This window comes from Pundamilia nyererei, unplaced genomic scaffold, assembly GCF_000239375.1.
Source record: "Pundamilia nyererei isolate P.nyererei 1_Seehausen unplaced genomic scaffold, PunNye1.0 scaffold00198, whole genome shotgun sequence".
Lineage (NCBI taxonomy): Eukaryota > Metazoa > Chordata > Actinopteri > Cichliformes > Cichlidae > Pundamilia > Pundamilia nyererei.
In genome coordinates, this window is record NW_005187599.1 from 599,909 (window position 1) to 625,861 (window position 25,953).

A 25,953-nucleotide genomic window follows, 5' to 3' on the forward strand; every position below is an offset into this window, starting at 1 on the left:
TTGACAGGCGTGCCTGCCAATCGGAATGGGTTACAGAGAGAGAGAGAGGGGAAGAGCGAGAGACTTCTGTGTTGATCGGCGAATTAAAAATTAAACGTGAAATATATAGCGGGACCAGTTTTCACGTCCCTTTTAATATTAAAAAAATGCATACAATGTATACATTTCTATTGCTTTTAATAATAAATATTGATAGAACTGTAAGTCTCTTAAAAAGCAACACAAATGATATGTAAACTACAAAGAACAAAAGCAACAGAAAAGCTAACTTAACAAAAGAGAAATAAAGGCACGCAAGTAATTACACAAAGAAACAAAACATGTAGAAAGAGACGAAGAAGATTATAAAGAGAAACAAGCATCTACAGAGGAAGGCTCAGGAAGCAGAGTGGATGGTTGGTGGTTTGATGGTCCTTGGCTAAGATACTGAATGATACACTCATCAGAGTGTGAATGTGTGTGAACGTTATACAGAAAGCCCTTAGATATAGAAAACTGTTTATGTTGTATAAAATGCTTTGAGTATTCAAGTAGAAAAGTACTTTATAAGAACCAGTCCAGTTTTTATGTAGACTGGGGAACTTCCAGGTGGGTTTTAGGTCTCATATCCAATACCTTCTTACCTTCTTACCTGTATTCAGGGCACACATGAATTTGAGGACTATCTCTACTTAATATGTAATATAAGGCTTATAAAAAATAAAAACCTTTTATCAAAGATCGACAGTGAACCTTTTCATTTTTCACCCCTTTGTCTGTAGAATCAATACACACAGCAGTAACAAAGTGACCATTTTATTAAGATCCATATGGTAAGGTGGGGCAATAGAACAGCCTGAGTATTTAGAAACCTGTTCTCAGTCAAATATGAACTTTAACATTATGTACATACATGTATAGTAACCACACATGAAACTGGAAACAAAAGAAAATATCCATGTTTTAGTGTCACCACCTGGTCTTCTCCTGTCTACTTCTGATTAATTCAAACACACACACACACACACACACACACACACACACACACACACACACACACACACACACACACACACAAAACAGCAGCAACAATTTTCCACCACCTTCCCTGTCAGTAGACAGCCCATCATCATTTACTTTTCCAATATTCTGTTTAAACTTGTATAGCTTCTATCAGCACATTTACAGATAAGTGTTACTGGAACATTTGTAATCATTCCTTTCCCACAATAAATATCAGTGTTATGATGTATGCATTCATCATATCAACCCAACAAAAACAACAAATCAGTAAGCTCTCTTTACATGTTCACCAAAGCACATACAAAAATCATTAACTGCCCAAAGAATAGAGTGCTTCCTGGATTCATGTGGCTCTGACATTTCTAACAGAGTGAGCCACAGCTGACATTAACCTCAATAATGCCACCAGCAAAAGTGGTGAACAGAAAAAGAGGAGCCAAATGGGAACAAACATCACAGTTTCCCCGCAGAAAACCAAAAAAAAATCAGCCAGCTTATTTTAGAATAGAAAAGACACAAATAAGAACCCAAAGGCTTCAAATTCAAAGGCAAAATCTTCCACTGATCCTCCTAATTACATGATTACAAAATAAAATAGAAAGAAAACATTCAAGGAAAGTTTCAGGACTTCCCCTTGCTTATAAATACAATACTGTATAAATAAGAGTACAAACGATTGTAGAAAAAGGATGAGGAGAGCAACTAAATCACAGCCTTGTCCTTGTGTGTGTTGGGATGTGTGGACAAGATGTTGCCACACCAAACAAAAACTGGAGTAATTATCGATCTGACTCACAGGAGCGTGGGTAATCTCCAAAAATCTCAAATTTGTGTCAATCAAAGTTCTGTGGATTCTTCTTTAGTGGAACCTATCACTGCAGTTTTTCTCCTCTATAGGGAAGCGAATTCATGACAGTATTTTAAATGAAAATAAAAAAAGTGAAATTCTGGAGATATAGTCAGCTTTTCAAACATCACACCATGTTGGGAATAAAGAAGCCTAAAATTTGACAGGCCGCTGAAGTCAGGGATCTTTGCTATGTGTCAAACTTTGACATGTAGTTGATTTGTGAGTAACAACAGTGTTGACCCAGGGTGAGTTTGGCTACAAGTTCAGCATTCTGTGATATCTGTTGTAATATCTGGTTCACACCACATTTGCTGGCACCACAGCTGAGCCTTAAACTCTTCCACCAAGTCACTGGTGACACATTGGGGGTTAGGGTTCGGCTTGGGTTGAGTTTGAGCTGCATGCTAAATAGGCAAAAAGTCAGACACTAGCAGATGACACGTTTTCAATGAAGTCACATAGTTTTGGCATTACAATCATTCTGGGTGTTCTAAGCAAGCACAAACTGTACAAAAAGGGGCGCATGTTAACCAACCCTAACTCTAACCCTAGATTGGCTGTCAGTGACCCGACAGCCCAAATTAGCCCCAAATGTGATACCTGGAAAGTGATTTCAGCCAACTCATCTCACACACGTCTACTTGAGTTGCTGATGGTTCATGAAGGTGAAAAGTTCTGCTGTGGTGAAAATCCTTCACACGATAAGATGTGGACAATTGACACACACATCAGTCCTACTCTGGACCAGAAGGTGGATTCTATCCCAGCATGCTTTGGGTGGACGATAGAGAAGCACAGTAAGACAATGTAGAGTGGCAACAATGACAAAAAAAAAATCTTGCTTTAAATACCTACATCTGCACACAGCAGGACACAGACCAGTGAGGGCCAGGTTAGGGAAAGATTGTCACTGGGTAAGGGTATGGTGGGGATTAGGCAATTAAGTAACGACAGATTGCATTTTATTAACCCTAAACACAAACATTAAACAGAAAATCTTATTTCCTATGTCAAAGTTTGATGCTCTGTACCCATAAACCCAGTCTAGACATAAACCAACTGCTGCTTACACTGCAAATCTGACTAAACTAACAATGTGATTGAATATATTTTTATGTATACTTTACCACCACCCTCTGGTGGCTATCCACCTAAAGCTTTTTGGAAACCGGCCTGACTGAGTTGCACCAACTCTTCATTTAGTTAGGTAAACTGGTTTTGAAGAATGACAGATTTTTGTCCAAAAAATTCCAGTGGATAATGACAGAAATATTTTCTTGGTTAAGAAAAACTTAAAGTCAAGTCAAGAACACTCTCACGGAGGTAGCTGTACCATTGTCAAAAGCCGCAAGTAAGTGACGACTTAATGTCTTTACACGGACACTGTGTATAATTTAAATAAATATTCTGAGAAGTGAAGATATGCAGAGGTTCACCAATCTGCAAAAAAAGCACATTTACAAACTGTGGAACAGTTTAAGACCAGCGTTCCTCAAATTATGAAGACGCTCAATATCTCATCAAGAGTACACAATATCATCAAAAGACTCTGAGCACCTAGAGAAATCTCTGTTTGCAAGGGTCAAAATCAATATTGGATGCCTGTGTTCATGAGTTAAAAACAATCCTTATGCTGGAAATGACTTGAGTTTGTCCAGTTCTTTGGGGAATTCATATCAGGTGGACTAATAGGGACTGTATTCCTAAACACTCTGTTGCTCCATTTTCTCTGTATCCATGCAATTTAAGTATGTGCTGCCTTCTCATTTATTTATTTTTGCATATTTGTCACACGACAGGTTCCAGATCATCAAGCAAATGTTAGACAAAGACAGCCTGAGTAAATACAAGTTGCACTCTTTAAAGTATGATTTGATTTGCTAAGGTAAGAAAGACAGCCAAACCTACCTGCTCACATAGGAACAGGCGTTGCTATTTAGCTAACATTTATCGACATGCTCACACGGATGCATCAGGGACAAATTGGGGTTCAGTATCTTGTCCGAGGATACTCCCACATGCAGACCGGAGGAGCACGGGATCGAACGTCTAACTGCTAGATGACCCGCTCTACTTCTTGAGCCACAGCAACACGTTCTCACTCCACAGCCACCCCTAAATCTGCCAAGTATTAGTATTATGTTTGTGCTTTGAAAACTGTTGTGTACCTTCTATGCTTAAAATAAAAATAATGGCTTTTAAACCTTATTTTGGGGCAAAGTTGTCAGACCTTTTAAACTTTTTTTGCATTCACAGCTCTTTACCCAATTATTTTAAACGGCCTTGGATGATTCCAAATAACTCCCAGGAGAATTCCCAAAATGCCTGCCAGGTTCAGGAAGTGAATTTAAAGACTTTCATGTTAGCTTTTTCTTTTTAAGCTGTTGGTTTTGTTGCTTTGTTCACTTAGCTGTATGCCAGTTACACATGGTGGTTAGTGGGTATAAATATTTAGTAACAACTAATCTCTGTGCAGAAACTGTCATTGTGCTGCAACCAGTTGTAGTTTCATCTTGCATAAAGTGCCACTTAGCAAACACATGGCTAAGTTTGAATTTATGAACAGCTGGTGCAACTGGCTTCAGTATGAACTATAGATTCACAAAAACCTGAACAATTAATCCCAACACTTAGAAGCAGAACAAGAGGTCTCATCTTTCTCATTGCACACAGTTGTCTTCCCTGCAAACACCTAGCATTTATTAGGTATGTAACAATTCTCTAAAAGCACAGTTTGGTTCAAACCTTGAATTGTCTTTAGAGGGGAGCAATAATAAAAATCAGTGACAAACATTCTTTTTACCACAGGCCAAGTCACTTAATCAGAAGTGGATCAAACAAAAACTACACTCCATGATTCAGAAGTGTTTCCAGTTCATTCGTTAACTGAACTGTTCCACCACTGGAGTCGTCGGCTTTAACTGGGAATTAATAAAGTTTACAAAAAAAATTTCCGGGAGATGTAAATGGACTACAATATTGTGCACGTCGTGATGTCAGTCATGGGTTTCAGAAACATTCAGAAACCTGGTGCTTTGACCACTGACAGCAAGGTTGGAGATTTGTGTCTAGCCTGCGACAAACATACGCAACTCCACAAGAAAGCATTTCTGCCAACTTTTCTCAAGTTTTATGAACATTGTAGCTGTACTTGAAATGGTAAAACACACTTTGATGTGTAAGCCATTAGTTCCCTGTTAGCCTTACAACTCATTCAACAGTTAGGTTGACAAAAGCCTACAGCTTGGGAAGAGTAGCTACAAGTCTATCTGTCAAATCCGGCGAAAATGTGTCAGATTTCCAGCCAGCTTTGATGCCTCCTGGTTCTGTTTATATTTGGCATTGCTTATATCAGGCTAGTTATCTGCCCACAAAGCTACATCCATTGTAAATACAGTAATCAGTGACTATTACCAATTAACCTGACTTAAAAAAAACCCAAGGCAAATGACTTTCCTTTTGTCAGTACTACCCCCACAGGGCACGTATGAGGCAGAAAGTAACTGAGGCACAGCTTCATCACTCAGCTAGAGATGCAGGCAAGGGGCTGGAGATGTCAAGGGTGCACTGCAGTCAGTCAGTGTCTAAAAGAATATGGCAGACTGTGGAACAGATTGGAGTAAAGGTCTCAACTATTGCATATGTTACACCTGTTTGTCCCTTTACACATCGCACATTTCTACCAGTAGGGCCACATCAGTTCAGGGATCTGTTACATTGGTCTGAGGCCACTGGAGATTCCACACGCTGCTCTTGCACTGGTCACTGTGTTTGAGACAGCAAAGAGTTAAATACTGGAGTACCGGCTCCATACAAAGAGCAGCACCAATGGTGCATGGTCAGAGATGACAAGTTCGTTTGTGGAAGACTCGAACAAGAGTGTGAGAAGCTCCCATTCAAACAGCCAGACCACAGGCTGAAAGCAGAATCCCACTTTAGTCCTCCTTAGCCATCTGGAGAGCGTCCAAGTATAAATTCTGTCGTGAAGAGTCACGAATCACGGAGCTCACGTAGCTTGGTTTGACGTAATCGCCCTTAGTCTCCACAAAAGGAATCCCAGAAGCCCTTGTGCTGGAATTGATGGCTGCTTTTGCATTCGCAATACTTGACATCATTGCCTCATCACTGAGCTCTATGCAACATAGAGTGTCTGTGGAGTGTCTGTGTCCAGTTGTTGTCATCACTTTAAAGGGAGGCACAGTACTGTGGCACAGCTGTGGGCGCAGATGCAGGACTTCCAGGATGAGTATCAGAAGCATGTTAGTACTGCGGAGTCTTTAATTGCAGGGAGGGCCTGTCTTTTTATGCGAGTACAGCCTGGATGCTGTGAATGTATATTTCTTGATTTCCAGTGTACCAGACTACTCTTCACATTGCTTGAAACAGAAACTTCACTGCTTTGTGGCTTGCCCATTATTGACATTCATTTCATTTCCAGATGTTCAGTAGTTTCTGAGCATGTGTATTCACCTTGTCTTCAGTGCAGTTTTCTTTACCTGTTGGGAGTTTTTTGAGTGATAATCAGTCTTTCTCTCTTAATTGTCTGCAGCCCATCATATATTTGCCTTAACCTCTTATTTCCCATTGTGCTGCAGTTCTGTTAAGTCCTCAGGCAAGTTCCTTTTGGGCTGCTGCAGTCCAGACAGATACATATTGGTATTTGTAGTATCTCCACTAAAAAAACACAACAACAAAAAACCCAGACAACTGTTCCTTTGGCTTCAGGGCTACTAAACTTTGCATTAAACTGATTGAGGTTTTTTTCTTTTGAATTTAAACTTGCATTAGACATTCTACATGTCCACAGCAGGAAACCACCTGAGGATTTGTGTAACAATCTTTGCATACATCTTTTGATAAAAAGAAGATTTCTGGATCAAAGTTTGCAATGACTGTAACATTTTTAGAGTAACTAATAGTATTTAATTCTATTAACGGTTTTAACCCATTTCTTTCATTTCTCTTTCTGATTTTCTTTCTACAGTAGGTTTTGATGGTTATTAAATTATTATTTAAATATTTTCTGTCTATTAAAGATAACTTCCAGCATGTCTCCAAGCACATTGCTGTTGTTATTGTCATATGGAAAATTACTGTTTTCAGTGTTACTGTGTTGCTCATATTGTTCTTATTTCTGTACATTACTTTTCACCTGTTGCTGTACTGAGTATAAACACTTTGCTTTTGCTTTTATCAGCCAAAGCATTTTCATTGTCGGATGAATTGTGGTACATGCAACAAAAGTTTTTGATTCGATTTGACAGACTCATTCTTCAGGTACACAGACTGATCAATATTAATTATAAAAAAGTCTTTGTAATTGTTTCTTATTTTCTAATGATTTATAGAAAAATAAGTGCTGTGCCGCCGTGAGTGTTGCGTGCAATCGTAAAGATCCTCCTAAGTGACAGACTCTGACGCACAGAACTGTAACAGTGACAAACATACTGCGTATCCAACATGATCAGAAACATTTCCAGTACAATTCCGGGATCTTTAAGACAGGTTAGGCTGCGCTCCTTTCACATTTTGGCCCAGCCAGTGTTGGACATAGAGGCGTGCAGTGTTTGATTTGTCTGTCTCACTCCAGACCAAATGTGCTGGTTTCTTCCACAGCAATGAGCAGTTTCTCATACAGCATGGTGTACGAAGGGTAGGGAGGCAGGTCGAGGCGGTTAAAGCAGGTGTGAGCTCTGAGAAATGAGAGACAGAAAGAGACAGACATTTTAAACAAAATGGAGCTTGTCTTTTATCCACTTTAACAAGTACATTCCATAAATAGAGCTGAGAGCCAGAATATACAAGAGGTAGACAAGCAGACGAGCATGCTCATTAGCCTCCTTTTCAGCTGGGCTGGTCCCAACAGTCTCTAAATTAAACCCACTTTAATAGACAAGATGATGTACAAATACTACGTGTGAATAAAGGAGTTATTTGAAACAGTTCAGATTAAATGTTGGTGTGGCAGTTTGCATTGTGCATAACACTGCACACACATACAGGTGTTAGCTAGCAGACTAGCTTTGCTAGCGATGCTAGCAGCAGCAGCCCGTTTTCCTTGCAGGCTAAAATCCATAAACCCATGCAGAATGTGGTTACTACAGTCAAGAGGTTACATGTCATTAGGGCGACCGTGGTTCAGGGGGTTGGGAAGCTCATCTTGTAACCGGAAGGTTGCCGGTTTGATCCCCAGCTCTGTCTGTCTTGGTCGTTGTGTCCTTGGGCAAGACACTTCACCTACTGGTGATGGCCAGAGGGGCTGATGGCAGCCTCCATTCTGTCAGTCTACAACTGTAGCTGCCTCCACCAGTGTGTGAATGTAACAGTGAATGAATAGTGGAATTGTAAAGCGCTTTGAGGGTCTTGAAAAGTGCTATATAAACACAATCCATTAATATTATGTCAGGTTCATCTGAAATGGCTGACACGTTCTTTTCAACATCAAAGTCCCACAGAGATGTGGTGCTATCTGCATGGTAAAAATCTCTGGCTAGCTGGGGGTGACCATGTAAATTACAGAACAAACAGTCAATGTTAAAATACTTAAACGTCTGAATCTGAAATCTGAATGTGTCAGCTCTGTGTCTGATCAGTTTTCTATAGAAGATGGATGAGGCCGTCCAAAAAGATCAGCCCTAGAAATACTTATGTACCATTTACAGATAACACATTATTATTCTGTCTTATCCTGTCCACCTCCCCTCATTTCCACCTGTTGCAACACAAGTATGTCTCTCCCTGAGCCTGGTTCTGCTGGAAGTTTCTTTCTCTTTCTGTGTTGCTGAGTTCTTGCCCACAGGTTTGATTGTTGGAGTTTTCTCTCTGTTATCGTAAGGTCTTTACTTTACAATATAAAGTGCCTTGAGGCAGCACATCTTGTGTTTTGACGTCATATAAATTCAGTAGAACTGAACTGAACTGAATTATCAGCAGGCAGGTACCATGAACATTGATAGCCACATACAAAATGAGTCTTTTGGAGTTACACACTGATTTAAAATCAGGACTGTTCTGAAGAACATCTTCTGCATTACTGCCACCTACTGGATTGCTCAAAGTTGTAATGCCCAGATTAATGTAACATTCAATAAGCCAGTGACTGTTGACTGATATATTAACTGGTCTGGAGCAGTGAGATGTGTAGCTGGTGTAGCTGCATCAAAAATAACACGTAAAAACACTTTTACACGACAAGATTGACTGCCTAATAGTTAAAGCTATTTAGATGTAGTGGAAAGACAGACAACTAATGGTGCAGAGGAATCTTTTAGTTCCTTGAAAGAAAGTTCCTGTGTCCTTTCAGTGCAAATACTACTACGGTGACCTACGTCGGAAGTGATTTTGAAAAAGTTAGGAGGCTGTCAATTTGAAGTATCCCACGTCTGACAAAGGCTGGACACAGTCCCATACACACCATTTCCACACTTCCTATTATTAGCTGAACACAGAACGATGTGAGTGCTCCAGGCAAGCATCAAACACTGGCACCTTTTCCCTCCTTTGCAGTAAAACCTGACTCTTGCATACTTTCTGCTGAGCACTGCTTGTTTATCAAATTAACATCTGACTCCAAGGTCGGAGAACAATTTCTCATCTAGCTGCACTGCAGAGGTGGGAGAGCCAAACAGCCTCTCTGCTGATCAATGTCAACACATTTGAACTGTATATCCTGTATACAGTGCCTCAACAAAATAATACACTGCTGCAGTCAATCAAAGTCCAGGTACTTTGAGATGGCAGACAGTTTTACTGCAGCTTTGATGTCAAGGGAACAACCTTCATGACCTCAGGTGACTTTATTACACCCAAAATCATGTAAGGCAATCAGTATTTACAGATACGGACATCAATTACAAACATGTTGTTTACATGTGTTGGATTTCAGCAATACGTTAATAATGAAAACACAAGACACTGGACAAATGTTACGGTAATATAAAAGATGCACACTATGTTGAGATGTAACCAGCTCTTTGTGATTCACACCATCTACTTCATCCCCCACTCACACATCTGCATTGAAATGCAGTAAACCTCAGAGATGGTCAGGCTCTGGCAAGATAATTACATGGAGGAGTTAAATGACTGTTTTCCATCTACAGACTGGGATGTCTTTCAACAAGATGATGACATGGTAGAGGCGTTTACAGGGTATATTCACTTGTGTGCTGACACTGTGTGTCAGAAATATCTGTCTATCTGTTAGTTGAACCTCAGATTCAAGTGCCATCCTCCTGATTGCTTGTTTTAAAAATACACACATGCAGGCTAGAAAACTGTGCTGTGTTGTTCCTGGTGGCCAGGATGAGCTCACTCTACTTGAACCATGTTCCTTACTGATTGTAAAGAACAGGTAGGAGTGCAGAAGAGGACGAGATACCTGGGTAGCGATGTCACTTTGCCCCACTTCTCAATGCAGAAGCGCCGGAGGCCATTCGAACCTCGCAAGGCGGCAAAGCCTTCGTAGGGAACGCTGGATGTCCCCGTGACAAACTGCAGCAGACGGAGGCGTTGCTCATTGTTGAAGCGCTCCACTGCAGCCCAAAACCAGCGCATCACTATGTGGCCGTCATGGTAACCTAGCATGTGTGACATCACATTTAACTAAGGTTACACACATTGACCAACACAAAACAAGCAATGCATTTTACTGTGCCATTTTCTGTTATTCATTTGCAGTTAAAATAGTGGCAACCCATATTTGACTTAGTCCAAACTGCTCTAAAACTTGGTTTCACACAGGATTTTCTACTGTTGTACAGCTAATATACTCATTTCTGTGCTCACTGTGCAAGCACACAAATCCCACACACCTGCTGCATTTTGTTTACGAGGGGCAGCCATTCTGCAGAAAGTTGGCTTAATGTGAGCCAATGTAACGTGAAGACTGGAGCTAAACCATCTTGATTCAGACAGAAGACAAACTCATAATAATCCTTAAAAGGGATTATTTTGGGAAGAGCCCCAGCATAAAGGTAGTAGTGCTAAAGAACAAAAATAATGAGCTGCAAGTGTGCAAATATCAAGGAGTCAATATTTCTTTCTATTTTCTTTGTCTAACACACCTCCTCTATACTCGGTGTTGTTTCTCCAGTCACCGAGGTCAATCTCCACCGTCCCAGCAATGACCAGCTCCAGCTCCCGTGCATCGAATACCGACACAAGCCTGGAGTCCACCACCTGGAAAGGAAGGAACAAAAGGTTCAGTTCTTTGTGCTAACATTTATTTCCATGTGTGTATTATGATGCTTTGAGGTTGCAGGCACTGGAAGTGAACTGTGTAAGCAAGCGCTGACGAGTTGTTGAAAACCTTGTGTTGTTTACCTCGTAGAAGCCTCGGACCAGCGCCTCCGTCTGTTGCACCACTCCTCTCTCCACCCTCCACTTGGCCATTCGCTCTATATAATCCTTCTTGTTCTTCTCAGTGACTTGGAGGTTGGCGCCACCGGACTTTAGCTCACGCTCCGTTACCTGGCATCACAGTTAGAAGAGTAAAGAGGTAAATAACAGCAGTGTGGAACGTCAGTGACATCATAGCCTCGACAGGTGGAAAACAAAGAGGAAATGAGCAGCTGTTAAACTTTACTCCTCAACAAAATGTAAAACAAATCACATTTTAATTGGCTTTTGATGCTCTGATTAAAAAGTGTTCATCCATCTGCCGCGACTGGTGGTGGGTCAGTGACACACTCAGATGGACACACACACACACACACACACACACACTGACCTGGCCAAACACCTCCTCGTTGACAGTGAAGGTTAGGTCGAGGATGTCGGTGATGTCGTTGTCTTTCATCCACTGTAGAGACTGATGAAACTCCTCATCCAGATACTCCAGATCAGACAGGTCCGTCGCCCTGAGACAGACGCAAAAGTCAAAGACTGACACACAACTGCCACGCTTCACTTGTTCCTCAAATGTTCATCACTAACACACATTAGCTGTAACTGTTTCAACTGAACATAAACCCGTGAAAACACATGAACAATGCTGCAGGTGTGCACGTGTGTGTACTGACAGTCTGAGCAGGGCCTTGTAGAACGGTCTAGTGAAGAAAGCGTCCAGCAGATACTGATGGATCAGAGCCAGGCCCAGGATGCGACCACTGAAACGGAACCTGGAGACACACAAACCCAACATTTGCTTCAGAATCACACAAACAAGCCAGGGTGGCCCACTGGTTTAGTGGTGTACTGTCACATTATGGAAAGAAGGGTCAAGATTGTAATCTCATGGTCGCCTGGGACCTTTCTATGTGGAGTTCGCAGGTTCTCCCTTTACCTAATGAGTTTTCACCAACAGTGCAGAGACATGTTAGCTTAATTAGTGTTTTTAAATTGGCTGACACCAACTTTCTTTCACTGTTGTACTTAACTGATCACAATTTCAAGGCAACCCAAGTCTTTTAGGGGCACAAAGACAACCTTTGCTAATTGGACAGTACCTAATTATTTGGGAACAAAGTGGTTTCTGCAACCCTCACCAGATTTAGAGTAATGTCCAAAACACCAGGCCTTGAATATATTTGTATGGTTCCTCCTACTTTTATTCTCGTGTGCATGATGCTTATTTTTTGTCTCAGCATCCTGATTATCATGCACGACGCTCAGAGCAAGGATCAGCAAATAGAAAGATGCTGATGATGCCTGTGTTTTCATAAAAAGTGCACGTTGAACAAGACAACTATGGAAGGCGTTCACTGTTGAACGACCACAGGGAACGACAGGAACACAAAAGAACGAATGCTGCTCCTAAAGTTTATGTTAGGAGAAATCCTGCATCACATGTGAGGGAAATACTGAAAAATGGCGTCCTTAGGTAACATATAGCAGTGAGCCGAGGGCAGTCATGTCTTGGACTGAGACTTTCTTATTCTCTTCATTATGACAGGACAGCCCACTTGCCACGGCACTTTTAAACGCTTCTGCTGTGGACAGACGACTGTTTCTGAAGCACGCTTTAAGAACCTGTCTTATGTCAGTGACAGCTTTTCACATATTTCATTTCATGCTTGTTTGTTCACATTGTAAAATGTGCAAGGAACTGAAAGGTTATGGCATTCATTGTGTGTTCCCAGTCAAAACACTCATCTGTGGTCTGAATATATTTATAAAAGAGGCTTTTTATTATTTTCAATTCAATTCATTTTTTTTTATACAGCGCCAAATCACAACAACAGTTCCCTCAATGTGCTTCATATTATAAGGTAGACCTACAATAATACATACAGAGAAAAACCCACCAATCATATGACCGCCTATGGGCAGCACTTTGGTGACAGTGGGAAGGAAAAACTCCCTTTTAACAGGAAGAAACCTCCGACCGAACCAGGCTCAGGGAGGGGCGGGGCCATCTGCTGCGACCGGTTGGGGTGAGAGAAGGACGTGAGTATGCATCACACAGCTTACCATTCCAGATGGTTCTCAACAAACGCTGACATGGGGCTGATCTGCACGGTGTAGGTGTCATTGGCTGAGTATTCAAACAGGCCGTAGTATGGATTGAAGAGCTCCTGAGACAAGAGGAAGAAGAACTCTCTGGAAGGACCGCTGTAATCTAACCTGAAGAGAGAAGATGCAACTTCAACTGACAATACAGGCTAATACTGGACTACTAAACGGTGTTTAAGTAGTCGACTGTGAACTAAATGCTAATATTGATCGGATTTGTGCTGCACCTGAGTACAGGAGTGAATGTAAGCATTTCTGAAGACGCCAGTGCTGCCAGAGCTAAGCTGCCAGAAACTGAGAGGTCACTGAGCGTGTACCGCTGGCTCTTAATACCGCCATCACACGGGGCCGCTACCTTCATGCATGAAAACTCATTTTCTGCGCTGAGGAAGATTCTAACTGCGGTGCGTGCAGTCACGGTGTGAGCTTGTGGAGCACGTCCTTGGTACACTTTGTGGTCATGTTTCTAGATGACAGCACATACAGTATGGCCGCATTACGCATTCTAGTTTTCAGTGGATTCATCTAGTGGTGCATTGTAGTTGTATGTGTGTAGTTGGCATGGATGAGCACATGTCCAGTGTTCAGTTAGTGTTTATACCACTCAGCTTCTTCCTCACACAGTTTGAGGCTTCTACAGTGTGTGACAGCAGTATTGTAGGCACTGCCGTGGTACGTCCACGGTCACCTGTTCGTGTTTATTTGTCTTACCCCTCCTCCCCAAGGAACGTGACATAGAGTTTATTCCTCTGCAGCTCTTTGCGTGAATATGCCATCACTTGGTTGAAGGTTCCTTCCAGTAGATGTTCTCTCCTGATGAGCAACCTACAACAAGCAGGACAGCTGAAACGCACCGATACACCCCAAAAAACCTCACCACTGTTTAAGCAATGCTGACACATTCATACAACAGAAGTATCATTTCTAAAGGGGCGTTCTGTTTGATTACTGAACAACACATTTACAAAAAGAGGACTTCACCAGTCTCCTTTATAGCTACGACCATGTCTCCATGGAGTACACAGTGAACAAATATGTCTTTGGACATATTTTAAAGTTGCATCAGGACCTATGCTGATACATGTGCAATGTAAATAAATACATATTATGTCTAATGGGCATCAAACTCTGCCATGATAAAATGAGTTGCTCCATTTGGGTCTTACTTCGATTCAGTTTTATTCATATAATGCCAAAAGTTGCCTCAAGGGTCTCAAACCTCGAGGTAAAGAACCCCAATAATAGACAGAAAACCCCAACAATCAAAGGACCCAGTATGAGCAAGCACTTGGCAACAGTGGGAAGGAAAAACTCTCACTTGATCTTTCCTGGCCCCTGGGCGTATCCTTTAGCTTCTAATTTCCTGTAGAAGTTTCGCAGTTTGGCTTCAAAGTCTCTGCGGTAAGGAGCTGGAGCCCTGGCCCTCTGCAAGCCTGCACACAGAACACAAGTTGCATTACTCTGCCAGTCAGTAAAACTGCAGTTACAGTTACACTCAGCCAGTTATGTGAAGGGAATCACCATGTAGTCCACCAAACAGTCTAACAACAGATTATGAAACCCTCTGAGGCAAAACCTTTTTCAAAGGAATGCCAAATAAAAATGACTTGAATGAAATGAACTGGTTTCTGCATACAAACATTTTTTCTATGTAACACTCACTCACATGTAGGTCTCCCAGATGGACAGCAACTTGGGGTTAATATCTTGCCCGAGGATATCTGGCATACAGACTGGAGCAGTCCGAAATCTAAACCATCAGCCATCCAGTTAGTAGAGTACCAGCTCTTCCTCCTGAGCTACAGCCACCACCGTTCTGCCTCCCAGTTCTTCTGCATGTGTCACACTGAAAATATGTGCTTCTTGCACAAGTTGGGAAGTTGTTCTACCAACTTTGTTCAAAGTGGGAGGCAGGGTACAGCCTAGGCAGGTGGCCAGGCTGTCACGGGCCTATTGACTTTATTTCATATCTCACTGCTAAGAAACAGCAGTCACTAGTCTTATCAAGCTGTTAATCACTAGAATCCCCTTTACAGTAACAACTGCAGCACGGTAAACAGTCAGCTCTATTAGATATCATCCAGCTGCAAAACAACAACCCGCACTTGTTCCTCATCTTGTACACACTGTGTGATAACATCTGCTTATTCTTACTTGTAACACAGAAAAATTAAGCACACGTTCTTCTTGCTGAGGTTTGGGTTTTACTCTCCTGGTGGCCACTGGCTAACACCTGGAATTTATGGTGATATAGTGTTTCCCAGATTTTTCACTCTTCTTCTCTTTGCCTGTGTGAGTTTATTGCTAATCGGCTCTCGTTTTACTTCCTGTCTTGTCCTGAAGGATCGTTTCTGTGCTCACCTCCCTTTGTTCTTTTCATGCCTGCATTAGTGTCTGATTGAATTTACCTGTTCTCTTTGTTCTTTATTATTTAGTCTTTCCTTCTGCTGACTCACATTTTTAAAAAATGATTTAGTGTAAGTAAGTTCATTGGCTCTTCCTGTCACAGTGTGACGTGGTGTTTAATTAACTGTGAGGCTAATTATAGTTCCTTGTTTTTCTACCCATCTGCTGGCTCCTGTTGTCTGCACATTAGTTGCTCTCATCTGTGACAGTCGAGGCTTTTTCCTTCGTTCATTTCCCTCCTACTCAAATCTTGGTGCTAAAGTTATCAAATTATAGCAAAAAAATCCTTTCCAGCATTAAAGGATCAAACATGCTTCAAGGGTCAGTAAGAAGTAAGAGTAGGCAGCGACGGATAGTTCTAACGGTGAATGAGTGATATGAAACGGTTCAGTGTTCATCGTTTCAACAAAGACAACAGCACAACTAATGAATGAAACACATTTACAGACCAGGCTTCCCTGCTGTGACCTAGTTTCCTTTTATAGAGTCTCCCATCAAGAACACGCACACCCCAAATCACGCTCACAAAAACACTGTTGAGGCCTGTTAGAAGTCTGCTGGAGCTCATTAAGATAAGATTAGAGCAGCATCGCATAGCACAGCAGGTTCTGTCATACAGTGCGTCTATTATGAGTTGTCACTGTGTGTGAGTGTCTATTGTGTGCACTGTGATGGGCTCAGATTTCATCACCTGCATCAGCTTTTCTGTGTTTTTTGCACACATGGTTGCTTCAAACAGCAGGTACACACAAGCACACATCCATGAAAATACCCGACAGCAAACACCTCCTGCTGTGTGATACAGTCCAAGAATTCAGTTTTGTTGAATGAAATTTTATTCTTTAAATAGAATTTTTACTTAACACTACTTAGCGTGCATGCCTGTCTGCTAGCATTAGCTAACAACGTAGCACTCCTACTTCTTGTCCCAAAAAAGTGAAAGAAAGAAAAAGAGAAAGTTTTGATAAACAAACATTAATGTCGAGACTTCAAATGAGTCTAAAACCAATAACGTCACAGTGGTTATGTCCGTCTTTTATATACAGTCTACTGTATTATGGTCACCTGTTATTGGTGAATGCCACATGCATCCTGTTCCTCCATTTCTAGGCTGGAATACTAAACCAGTAGCATATCACAGATCATACCAATGTAGGGACATAAATAGGTAGTTTCATGGTTACATGTTATATGTCACAGTTACTATATTCTTTCAGCTGCTTCCTTTAGGGGGCGCCGTCTCACCCTATCCCCAGCACCCTTCTCTGTTACACTAACCACATTCATGAATCTTATCTGTGTTCTAAGGCCCTAAGGCGCTCTCTTGACATCCGTAACTATACTTCATCATCAACACTGTCAAAGCAAACTTTAAATCTGTGGAGCTCTTTCTCAGCATGAAGCCATACTGCTGCTCACTCATTGTCACCCCTCTTCTTAACTTAGCTTCACCAACTCTTTCCCACAGCTTCTTGCTATGGCTGATCAGCTTGATCCCTCTCTAGTTAGCACAGAGGGAAAGAACAGCTCTCTTAATTCTTGTTTCCTTTTCTTGCACCCTCCACCCTCTTTCCAATTCCACCTTCCGTGTAAGTAAAAGCCCATCACTTGTACTTCTTTTTCTCACTTCTTTGGGGGTTATAAATTTGAAATGAAATAAATGTCAAAAAAAAATATTAAAACAAAACAACGACAATAGCACATGCTAGCATAATTGTGACACAGAGCCACTATAAAAGTTGCGGCTAGGAATTAATTAGTGAGAATTTGAAAGAGGAAGTCATTATAAAGGATGCAGCATCGTTAAAGGAACGGTAACAAGTCCTACCAGGAGAGTTCTGTGGCGACGAGGCGGGGGAACAGCGAGGAGAGAAGCTGAGGTTGTGATGGATGGGGTGAGGTGGAACACATGACATGATTTCCTCTTCAAATAAACTGCAAGAAACAGAGCAGAGAAGCAGAACTTTGATTAGTGGCGTGAAAGTAGACACTAGGTTTGAAGCTGAATCCACCTGAATCCAAGTTCTTCACCTTAACAGGATGACCAGGTCAGCATCACATGACAGCTTCTCCACTCCCTGATTTCCTTCAGTCCTGACGTAGTGGATCTTCTCCCTGAACAATCGAGAGGGAAACGAATTGGTTTGTAATTTGTCTCTTTAAAGATATCTCATCCCTCCCTCAGGTACGACCAGTCTGTCTGCTCCTGCTGCTGAGAGACAGCGTGATGCCACCACCTCCAACATCTCAGCAGCAGCAGTCATGAGTCAGGCAGAGGGACTTATGAAGCATTGTTAAAAAACACCAAGACAGAGAGACCAATACACTGTGCTGATTATCTACTCATTTTAAGCTTTGTTATCAAAGTTATCGTTGCCTCTACTTGTCTTTTAATCGTATGAAACAAACCCTAACATGATTGTTAATGACGCTGGCATCAGGCGGATGTTTTACGTGAGAACGCGTACCTCAGTGCATGGTTCCTAGTCAGGCTGGGCTGTCGCTCCTGTAACAAGTCAAATATGTTTGGCTGTCGAAGAAATGCCACTATCTTGTCATTGTAAGCTGGTGAGAGAAGCAGTCAGACATAAACACGGTAAAAGAACGACTCATCAGTAAAAAATACAAACAATGTGCCGGTGATGGGCTTACATGGAGCGCTCAGCTGCTGTGAGTCAGCATAATGCTGGCTTCGTATAGCAGCTACCAAGCTGTTTCCCGGCCTGGCCATCAGAGAAGCCCCTCGACTCCTGGACACATCAGAGGCCTGAAACAAAAACAACATAAGACTGCTGTCCAAATATAATGAAAGATTTAGTCGTGGACATTTTTTATTTATCTCCTGAGTAGACTCGACAAGGGAAGAAGGGCGCATATATATCCTACACTGAGCAGTGTGCCGTAACCGTGAGAAAAACAACCTTTATTGTCATTTCTGCTGCAGTGGTTTGTCATCCACGTTTCTGCTCTTGCACTCTTGACAGGGGCACCCACACGGTTGTTATTCTGATATATTCTGGGTACCAAAATATGTTTTTCCCAGAGCTCATTTTTACAGTTTTATATGTGAAAAAGTTTCTGGTGTTTAAGTTAAATATGCACATATGTTAATTACCATTTTGTTAGAGTCCAAATTGAAAATAAAACGGGTCCAGATTCAGTGAAGTATTTTGAGGTGAGTGTCCCCAAATCTCATCAATCTGTATCAATGAATTCTGAACCTTTAATTTCAAAGCTTGAATCCTTGTTTAGGAATGTGTCACGGTCCTTTGGCCTCGTGTTTCATGTTTTCGGCTGTATTTGAAGTCTCAGTTTGTCTCAGTACTCTGCTGTGACGCGCTGCTGTGCTGCCATGTTTTCCCTGATGTTTTTTGGACTGTCATTAAAGGGGAGCCTTTCATTCATTCCACCTGTGAGTCAGCATTCTGCCCTTATTCAGCCTCACATGTATATTGCACAAAGAGCAGAAGCTGTCAAAATAAACATATTACATTGTAAGACTTTACAACTGGCTCTTTAAAGAGCACTGCGTTCATTCTCTGCCAAATATAAATGTTTTACTATCTTACCCAACCCGTCCAGCACAGTGGAAAGATAGAGGGCCAAATGTCCTGTGACATTTCACTACAAGCTATAATAAGCAACAGCGCCTTGGCCAAACTAATCCACGGATGGAGACCCCACTTAAAATTTGGTTTGATGCAGTCAGAGAAAAACAAAATAAGGAACACTGATAAGCAGTGCATTGATACAGTGCTCTACTTTGAATTATTTCTTATTCAAGCTTTATTCCCAACAAAACAGATTGGTAGTCCTTCAGTAAAGACTAAAGGGCTTTGATCTGGAAAAATTGGAAAAGGAGGTGAATTTCCTCTTAAGACTGGAAACATGAGGAAAATTCACTAATAGGTGGGAAAGCCCATCCACTCAGTTTTGGAGGCAGTTTGGATGGAGAAGCTATTTAAATAACGATGGCGTTGGACGTCTAGTTGTGGAATAAAATGTTTCAGGACATGACCACTACTCCAGCGATTCTTGTTTAAGTTAAAAACAGACATGACTCTTTCGTCTTTTCAGACTCTTGTCGTGCGGCAAGGTCTGCGGTGACGCTGCAGGTGACGCACCTGAGCAGCATCCGCAATCACGCCTCGCTGGCTTAAAAGTCTGTGTCTGTCTAATGTGGTTGTTGTTCATGTGTTCGGCGGCTGACCTGAAAAGCTGCAGCCGAGCCGTGTGATTGTGCACAGCGACCGCGTGCGGAAAGAGTAAATAAAGAAAAGCAAAAAGCGTGGTAGGGTCGTCATCTGTGTCACATTGGTGCCGAAACCCCGGAGGCGGCATGGTGGAACCGTGACCGGGCCAGCCAGGGGAGGAGCTGGCCCAAATGCTGCCACCCAGCAGGATCGAGCAGGGCGTGCTGCTAATTGAGAATCTGATCCGGTCCTGTCCGACACCGCTGCCATTTTCTGAGTATTTGTAAACGGACAGATGCAGATGGGTTAGAGTACCTCCCCGGCGCTGTAGCTGCGTAGTCTCTGCAGGTGCTGTTTGTGGGCGAGGTGGCCAGGCAGCCGGCCATTCTGCAGAGGTATCCGAGGGTCGATGAAGGTCGTGGCTCGGCTGTTGTGATCTACAAAGAAAGACTAAGAGACAGACAAAAAAGGACTGAAGCAAACATGTTGATTGATAGCAGAAAACACACTCATATTCTTTGCTTTTGTTAATCATTCAAAATGAGAGGTTCCAACTGTTAATGGCAGCACCAGCATAAAATAAATAAATCAAACTTGAACATATGCATTAAATACACAAAGGTAATCTGGAGAGCACTGAGCTGGTTCAGTGTAGTCACAGAAGGGAAAACGAGAATTATTGTAACATGTGCAATGGATCTGTGATCTTGTTGACCATCAAATAGTTGCATCAAAGAAGAGGACCAGGTTGGCGAGCACTCAGTCAGTTGATGTCTTCAAAGCTATTTCGGTGTGTCAGAGAAGTCAAACAGATAAATCTGCTACTATATTGAATTTAAATGGGGTCATGCTGGCAATTATATGCAGTCTGAAAACCTGTTTCTGTCTAAATACATAGAAATTCCCATGAGCCCTTACTTACTGTTCATATTTCATGCCTTAACAGTGCGGTCCAGGTCAACTTTGACCAGGGCCAAGAGTTTCCTCAAAATAAGTGTCTTTATCAAATTTTCTACTATTGAAATATTTAGAAAGTGTACATTTCTTATTTGGCATTAATAAATGGATCAGTAATGCTCATTTAAAAAGAAAAGAACACCCTAGAGCTGCTGGGATTCATTATATAACCACGTAAGTATAACAACTGTTAAATGCCATCCTCGGTCTCTATCATAAAATAAATTCACATAACCACCATGTGGTGGAAACAGACAGTGCTTATGAAGGTCCTCTCAGCTCCATGACGTATCGCTTCACTAACATTTCCAAGCACAAGGACTTGCTGACTATCAGGCACTGACATTTGCTGAAAGGGCATTCATGTGGGCGAGTTGTCCTACCTTGCCCTGGGGGTCTGTTTTGATTTCCCAACCCCTTGGCAGCTCCAGCTGACTATCTGCAAACTTGTTGAGGAAGACCACAAGGTCCCTGTTATGTTGGTAGCGCTCAAAGTTTCTGGCATCACGGCGCACCTTCAGGATCATGTGCTTTACACAGCTGCTGCTGGTGAACATCCGGTACGCTGCCTATGGTCACAAATTATAGTCACCAAAAATTATCGAGCGTGGGACTCTTAATAAACCCGTTAAACGACTTAATACTACAGTATTTCACCCTGGATAAGAACAGTACTGTGACAGCAAGATATCCACATCAGTGAAAAAGCCCAACAAAGGGCTCCTGGTTCAATAAACATATAATATGTGCTTGTGTGTATCTTTTTGTATGTTTATACTCACATAGTTGCTGTGCAACACAGTAAAAAATTCTGGGTGTGTGATGAACTTGACAGCAGGAGACTGGAGGAGATGGCTGATCTTCTGTTGATTGACAGGGGAGGCGGGGCCTGCAAACAGGCAACAGGCCATTTAGGAGCTTATATAATGAAATCTTTACTATTTATTACTGTTTTGTAAACCAACCCATGCAGTTTGATGTACATTAAAGTGCAACTGCTGCAGTTTTTTTTCATCATTTAAGACAATCAGGTAATTTCAGCATCCCAACTATACAAGAGCGAATTATAAACCATGTTCATGTAAAATATTAGAGGGTTTACAGGAATATGATTGTTAGTGTGTCAGATGGAGGCGGAGGACAAGCTGAATAGCTGGTATTTTCAAACTGTTGCTAACACAACATGATTTTTGACTGTGATGTCATGTACTCTGTGCCAGTGCATACATATAGCATCAGTCCACAACATTTAAAGCATTGCTTTAGAAAACAGAACCTGCAGTAACACATACACATAGGCAGGACCTTCACAATTACACAACATAACCCAGCACACATCAGGACACTTGTCTTTCATGCGTAATGACGGTGGTATTAAAAGGCGCAGGCCGTGTGAGTGTAAAGCATGAGAGGGCTCAGTGCTGCACCTGTCTGAGTGGAGTCAGGATCAGTTTCAGTACTGCTGCTCCGCTCAGTCCTCTGACTCCCTCCACTCTCTTCTGTGGCCATAGTCCTCTGTATGTTCTGGTACCTGCATAATAAACGACAGCCAGGAATCTGAGAACCTTTCAAAAGTGTACATTTCTGTCTCATGTCACATCATATTTACTACTTCATGTTTTCGATCCCTTTTCCAGACACCAGATGTCACCCTGACTCCACATTAGTTTATCTTACTGCACAGGCTCAGACTATTGAGTGCTACCTCACCTTTCTGTTCAAACTGGTGGTTTGGCTGCAATTTGTACTTTACATAGATAGTTTCAGCTACACTATATTTCCACTTCTAATTTGTACATTATGATATTTTTATTACAAATATTTTAGATATATCTGACTAATGTACTTACAAAATAAAGATCTGACACAGAAAAACACATTTACTTCTGTCAAAAATGTTTATAAACTATGTTTATAAATTATGACATGGATAAAGACTAAAAATCCAATTGATTAAGAAATGTATGTATTCTGGTCATTTTAATCGAATTACTATAAAGTACATTTCATTGAGAAGATACCAAGTGTCTCTTCTCTTCCACACTTCATTCATAATCCTTCCATGTTTTATGGAAGTAAAGCAAACATAGTTACTGGCAGGACGAAGGTCCATTATAACCTGCGACCCACATTCACTGATCTCTGTGCTAGCCCACACCAGCTGATCCACTTCCCTCCCTTTTCTCTTCATACACTAACTGTGCATCTGCAAGCCTCTTTGCAACCGTCTGGACTCCAGATCCTCCATCCATGCTAACTTAATAATGAGGCATTCTTACTGCTTGCTGCATAGCAGGCTCAGGTACCAGAGCAATACCAACGAATGTAAATCACTGCAGTTAAGAAATGTATCTTATTTTGACGGGTCTAGACAGAACTGCTGCAGTCTTACACTTGGAGTTTTCTCTGCGTGTTCCTATTCTGACCTTCTGTTGAGCTGCTCCATCTGATGTGTGGACCCTGAGCGAGGTATGCCATGGTTACATTTGGTAGCATGGCTCGGCCTCTGCCAGGTTGTGGTCCGGTTGACATGGTCCACGTAGAAAACTCTGCCATGGCTGTCAATCCGAGCTTCCCAGTCTGTGGTGACAGAGGGCAGTTTATTACATAAAGTTATTGGCGGAAGCACAGCTCCAGTGTCCACACATGAAGCAATTCACAGTGACAGGGCGACCAGGCACCATAGAAAGCCAATGACATTCTGCGACTTCAAGCAACGGCAGGCAAAATAACTGCTGGCAAAGCAAAGAGGGCAGATCTTGAGCTGAATTTCAACACAAGCGATTGAAGTGACTGCCAGAGAGAGCAAAGGATACTGTTGATTGACATATGATATGGTGATAAATATGTCAGCGTGTTACCTAGGCAACCAGACTGGAAATGTCTTCTAGTGACAAAAAAAACAAAGAAGTAACAGAAATCCAGCTGCCGTGTTTACTTATTTTTGCAGGTTTAATTTAATAAACTACAGCTACAGTTTGAAATGTACATGCATTCATGGATGCCAAACTTTGACTGCTAATTTTAGGGCACACTAATTTTGATAATTAGTGTGACCTGCTCTCTTTTCAAAGCTCAATAATTGTACCAAGCACATTCTTAAGAATTTGTTACACAAATTCACATTTATTTTTGATATTTTGAGATAAACACTTGGTGAAAATGAAGGTTCCAGAATGGCGTTATCAAAGCCAAGGTCATAAAATGTAATCATTAGTTAGCAACAATTACCATGCTTGTGACCATAATTGACAACAGCTGGTACCTTCTACTCTACAACAGCTAAAAGGTGTGTTTGAGGGCACTCGTAGGACTGACAAGCACACAGTAAAGTAAAACATAGCAGAAACTCTGTGCAGTTCTGGGATGGAGTGCTGGAGATTTAAACAAGCCAGCAGTGTCTCTCAAAGAAATTTTAAGAACTGCAGATTCCAAAATCATCCGAGCTAACAGGTATACAAGTTACTGGGAGGTGCAGCAACTTCAGAGAACCAAATGGTCAGAAACAACCAGGAAACCGCCATGACACAGAAACGAAACTGCCTGAACAACCAGTGTCATGGAAACAAAGATATTATTATCATTATTGATGGAGATGGTTCCGGTAAGAAACCTCACATCCAAATACAGCACACTGACAATTTGAATAAAACCTCCAGCTGACCACATAGACAAAGGAAAATCCTTCTGGAAGACATTTTTAATCTATGATGAGATTAAAAGTATTTCGGGGTCTTGTTCACGAGTGACTGGAGAAGGGAGCGGGAGATCAACAGACGGAATGGTGCAGCGGCTGCAGTGATGCAGACGCTGCACCGGTCTGTTGTGGTGAAGAGAGAGCTGAGTGTAAAAGCGAAGCTCTCAATTTACCGGTCGATCTACGCCCCTCCCCTCACTTATGGTCACGAGCTGTGGGTAGTGAGTGAAAGAACGAGATGGCGGATCGGCAGAAATGAGCTTCCTCCGAAGGGTGGGTGGCCTCTCCCTTAGAGATAGGGTGAGAAATTCAGCCATCCAGGAGGGGCTCAGAGTAAAGCCACTGCTCCTCCACATCGAATGGAGGCAGTTGAGGTGGTTCGGGCATCTGACAAGGATGCCCCCTGGGTGAGTGTTCCGGGCATGTCCCACCAGGAGGAGGCCCCGGGGCAGACCCAGGACACGCTGGACAGATTACATCTCTCGGCTGGCCTGTGAACGCCTTGGTGTTCCCCCGACAAGCTCGAGGAGGTGGCCAGAGGGAGGTCTGGGCTTCTCTGCTTAGTCTACTGACCCCGCGACCCGGCCCAGATAGATGGAAGAAGATGGATGGATGGATGGATGGATGGATGAGACAAATGTTGAGTGCTTTAGTTGCCAGAGGTTTGTTTGGAGGAGTAAAGGTAAGGCTTTCAATCCTAAGAAAACTGCCAGCTGGTGCAATAAATATAAAATGAATCAAACCAAAAAAAAACATTCAAAGAAATAAGCCAAACCCTTGACAGCAATGTCTAAGATGAGTAAGGTGTAATGGTGTGAGGTCCTTTCTGACATGACAAATGACAGATGATGAGATAGCAAATGTCTTCAGTTTGTGATATATAAATATTAAATGCTATTACCACATAGTTCTAACTATATCGAAGGCAAACTTTATTAAGCACTCAGTAGTACTTTTAGGACTACAAGAAACTACTACTACCCAACTTCTAGTCCATATTACCTGAAAGATGATTCCCTTAAAACCAAACACATGTAGAGAAGAGGTTCAGTTCTGAGTGAGGCTTTGGAGTAAACACCAGCTATTAGAATCAACCTGTCAATCAAAGCTGTCATACCTCAAAGTCTTAACAACATTCAAATGAATGAGTTAAAAAAAACACAGCTTGTAGGAAGAGGAACGCTCGATATATAGATTTTGGTATTTTGTAAGAACCATGTTTATTTTTGCTTTAAAAGTGGGCATTTTAACACAGAGGTTTATGTGGACTCACTTGCCTTTGAAGCCAACCTTAAGTGGCAATTACAGAAACTGCATCTTTGGACAGTTCTAGGTTTGCTTCATTTTTTTTTGCCCTGGAGGCTGCTGCTTGTTGTTAAATGTAGCTATCCGGT

At 41.9% G+C, this 25,953-nt stretch overlaps 1 protein-coding gene across 3 annotated transcripts in view; it reads right to left on the bottom strand.

The window, feature by feature from the left end:
* Positions 1–4,456: 4,456 nt before the first annotated feature.
* Positions 4,457–25,953, bottom strand: part of hecw1a (HECT, C2 and WW domain containing E3 ubiquitin protein ligase 1a) — an 88,734-nt gene continuing 67,237 nt past the window's right edge. For all 3 annotated transcript variants that reach the window (XM_013914450.1, XM_005747477.2, XM_005747476.2), the window contains 18 exons: positions 23,289–23,442; positions 22,290–22,393; positions 21,645–21,751; positions 21,246–21,431; positions 20,221–20,355; positions 18,365–18,479; positions 18,181–18,277; positions 17,744–17,827; positions 17,541–17,647; positions 14,625–14,739; positions 14,018–14,131; positions 13,265–13,417; positions 11,875–11,973; positions 11,583–11,712; positions 11,177–11,323; positions 10,918–11,032; positions 10,233–10,431; positions 4,457–7,545 (listed from right to left, as the gene is read on the bottom strand). In XM_013914450.1, coding sequence (XP_013769904.1) covers positions 7,434–7,545; positions 10,233–10,431; positions 10,918–11,032; positions 11,177–11,323; positions 11,583–11,712; positions 11,875–11,973; positions 13,265–13,417; positions 14,018–14,131; positions 14,625–14,739; positions 17,541–17,647; positions 17,744–17,827; positions 18,181–18,277; positions 18,365–18,479; positions 20,221–20,355; positions 21,246–21,431; positions 21,645–21,751; positions 22,290–22,393; positions 23,289–23,442 — 2,273 coding nt within the window. In that variant the 3' untranslated portion in view covers positions 4,457–7,433. The remainder of the gene's footprint in view (positions 7,546–10,232; positions 10,432–10,917; positions 11,033–11,176; positions 11,324–11,582; positions 11,713–11,874; positions 11,974–13,264; positions 13,418–14,017; positions 14,132–14,624; positions 14,740–17,540; positions 17,648–17,743; positions 17,828–18,180; positions 18,278–18,364; positions 18,480–20,220; positions 20,356–21,245; positions 21,432–21,644; positions 21,752–22,289; positions 22,394–23,288; positions 23,443–25,953) is intronic.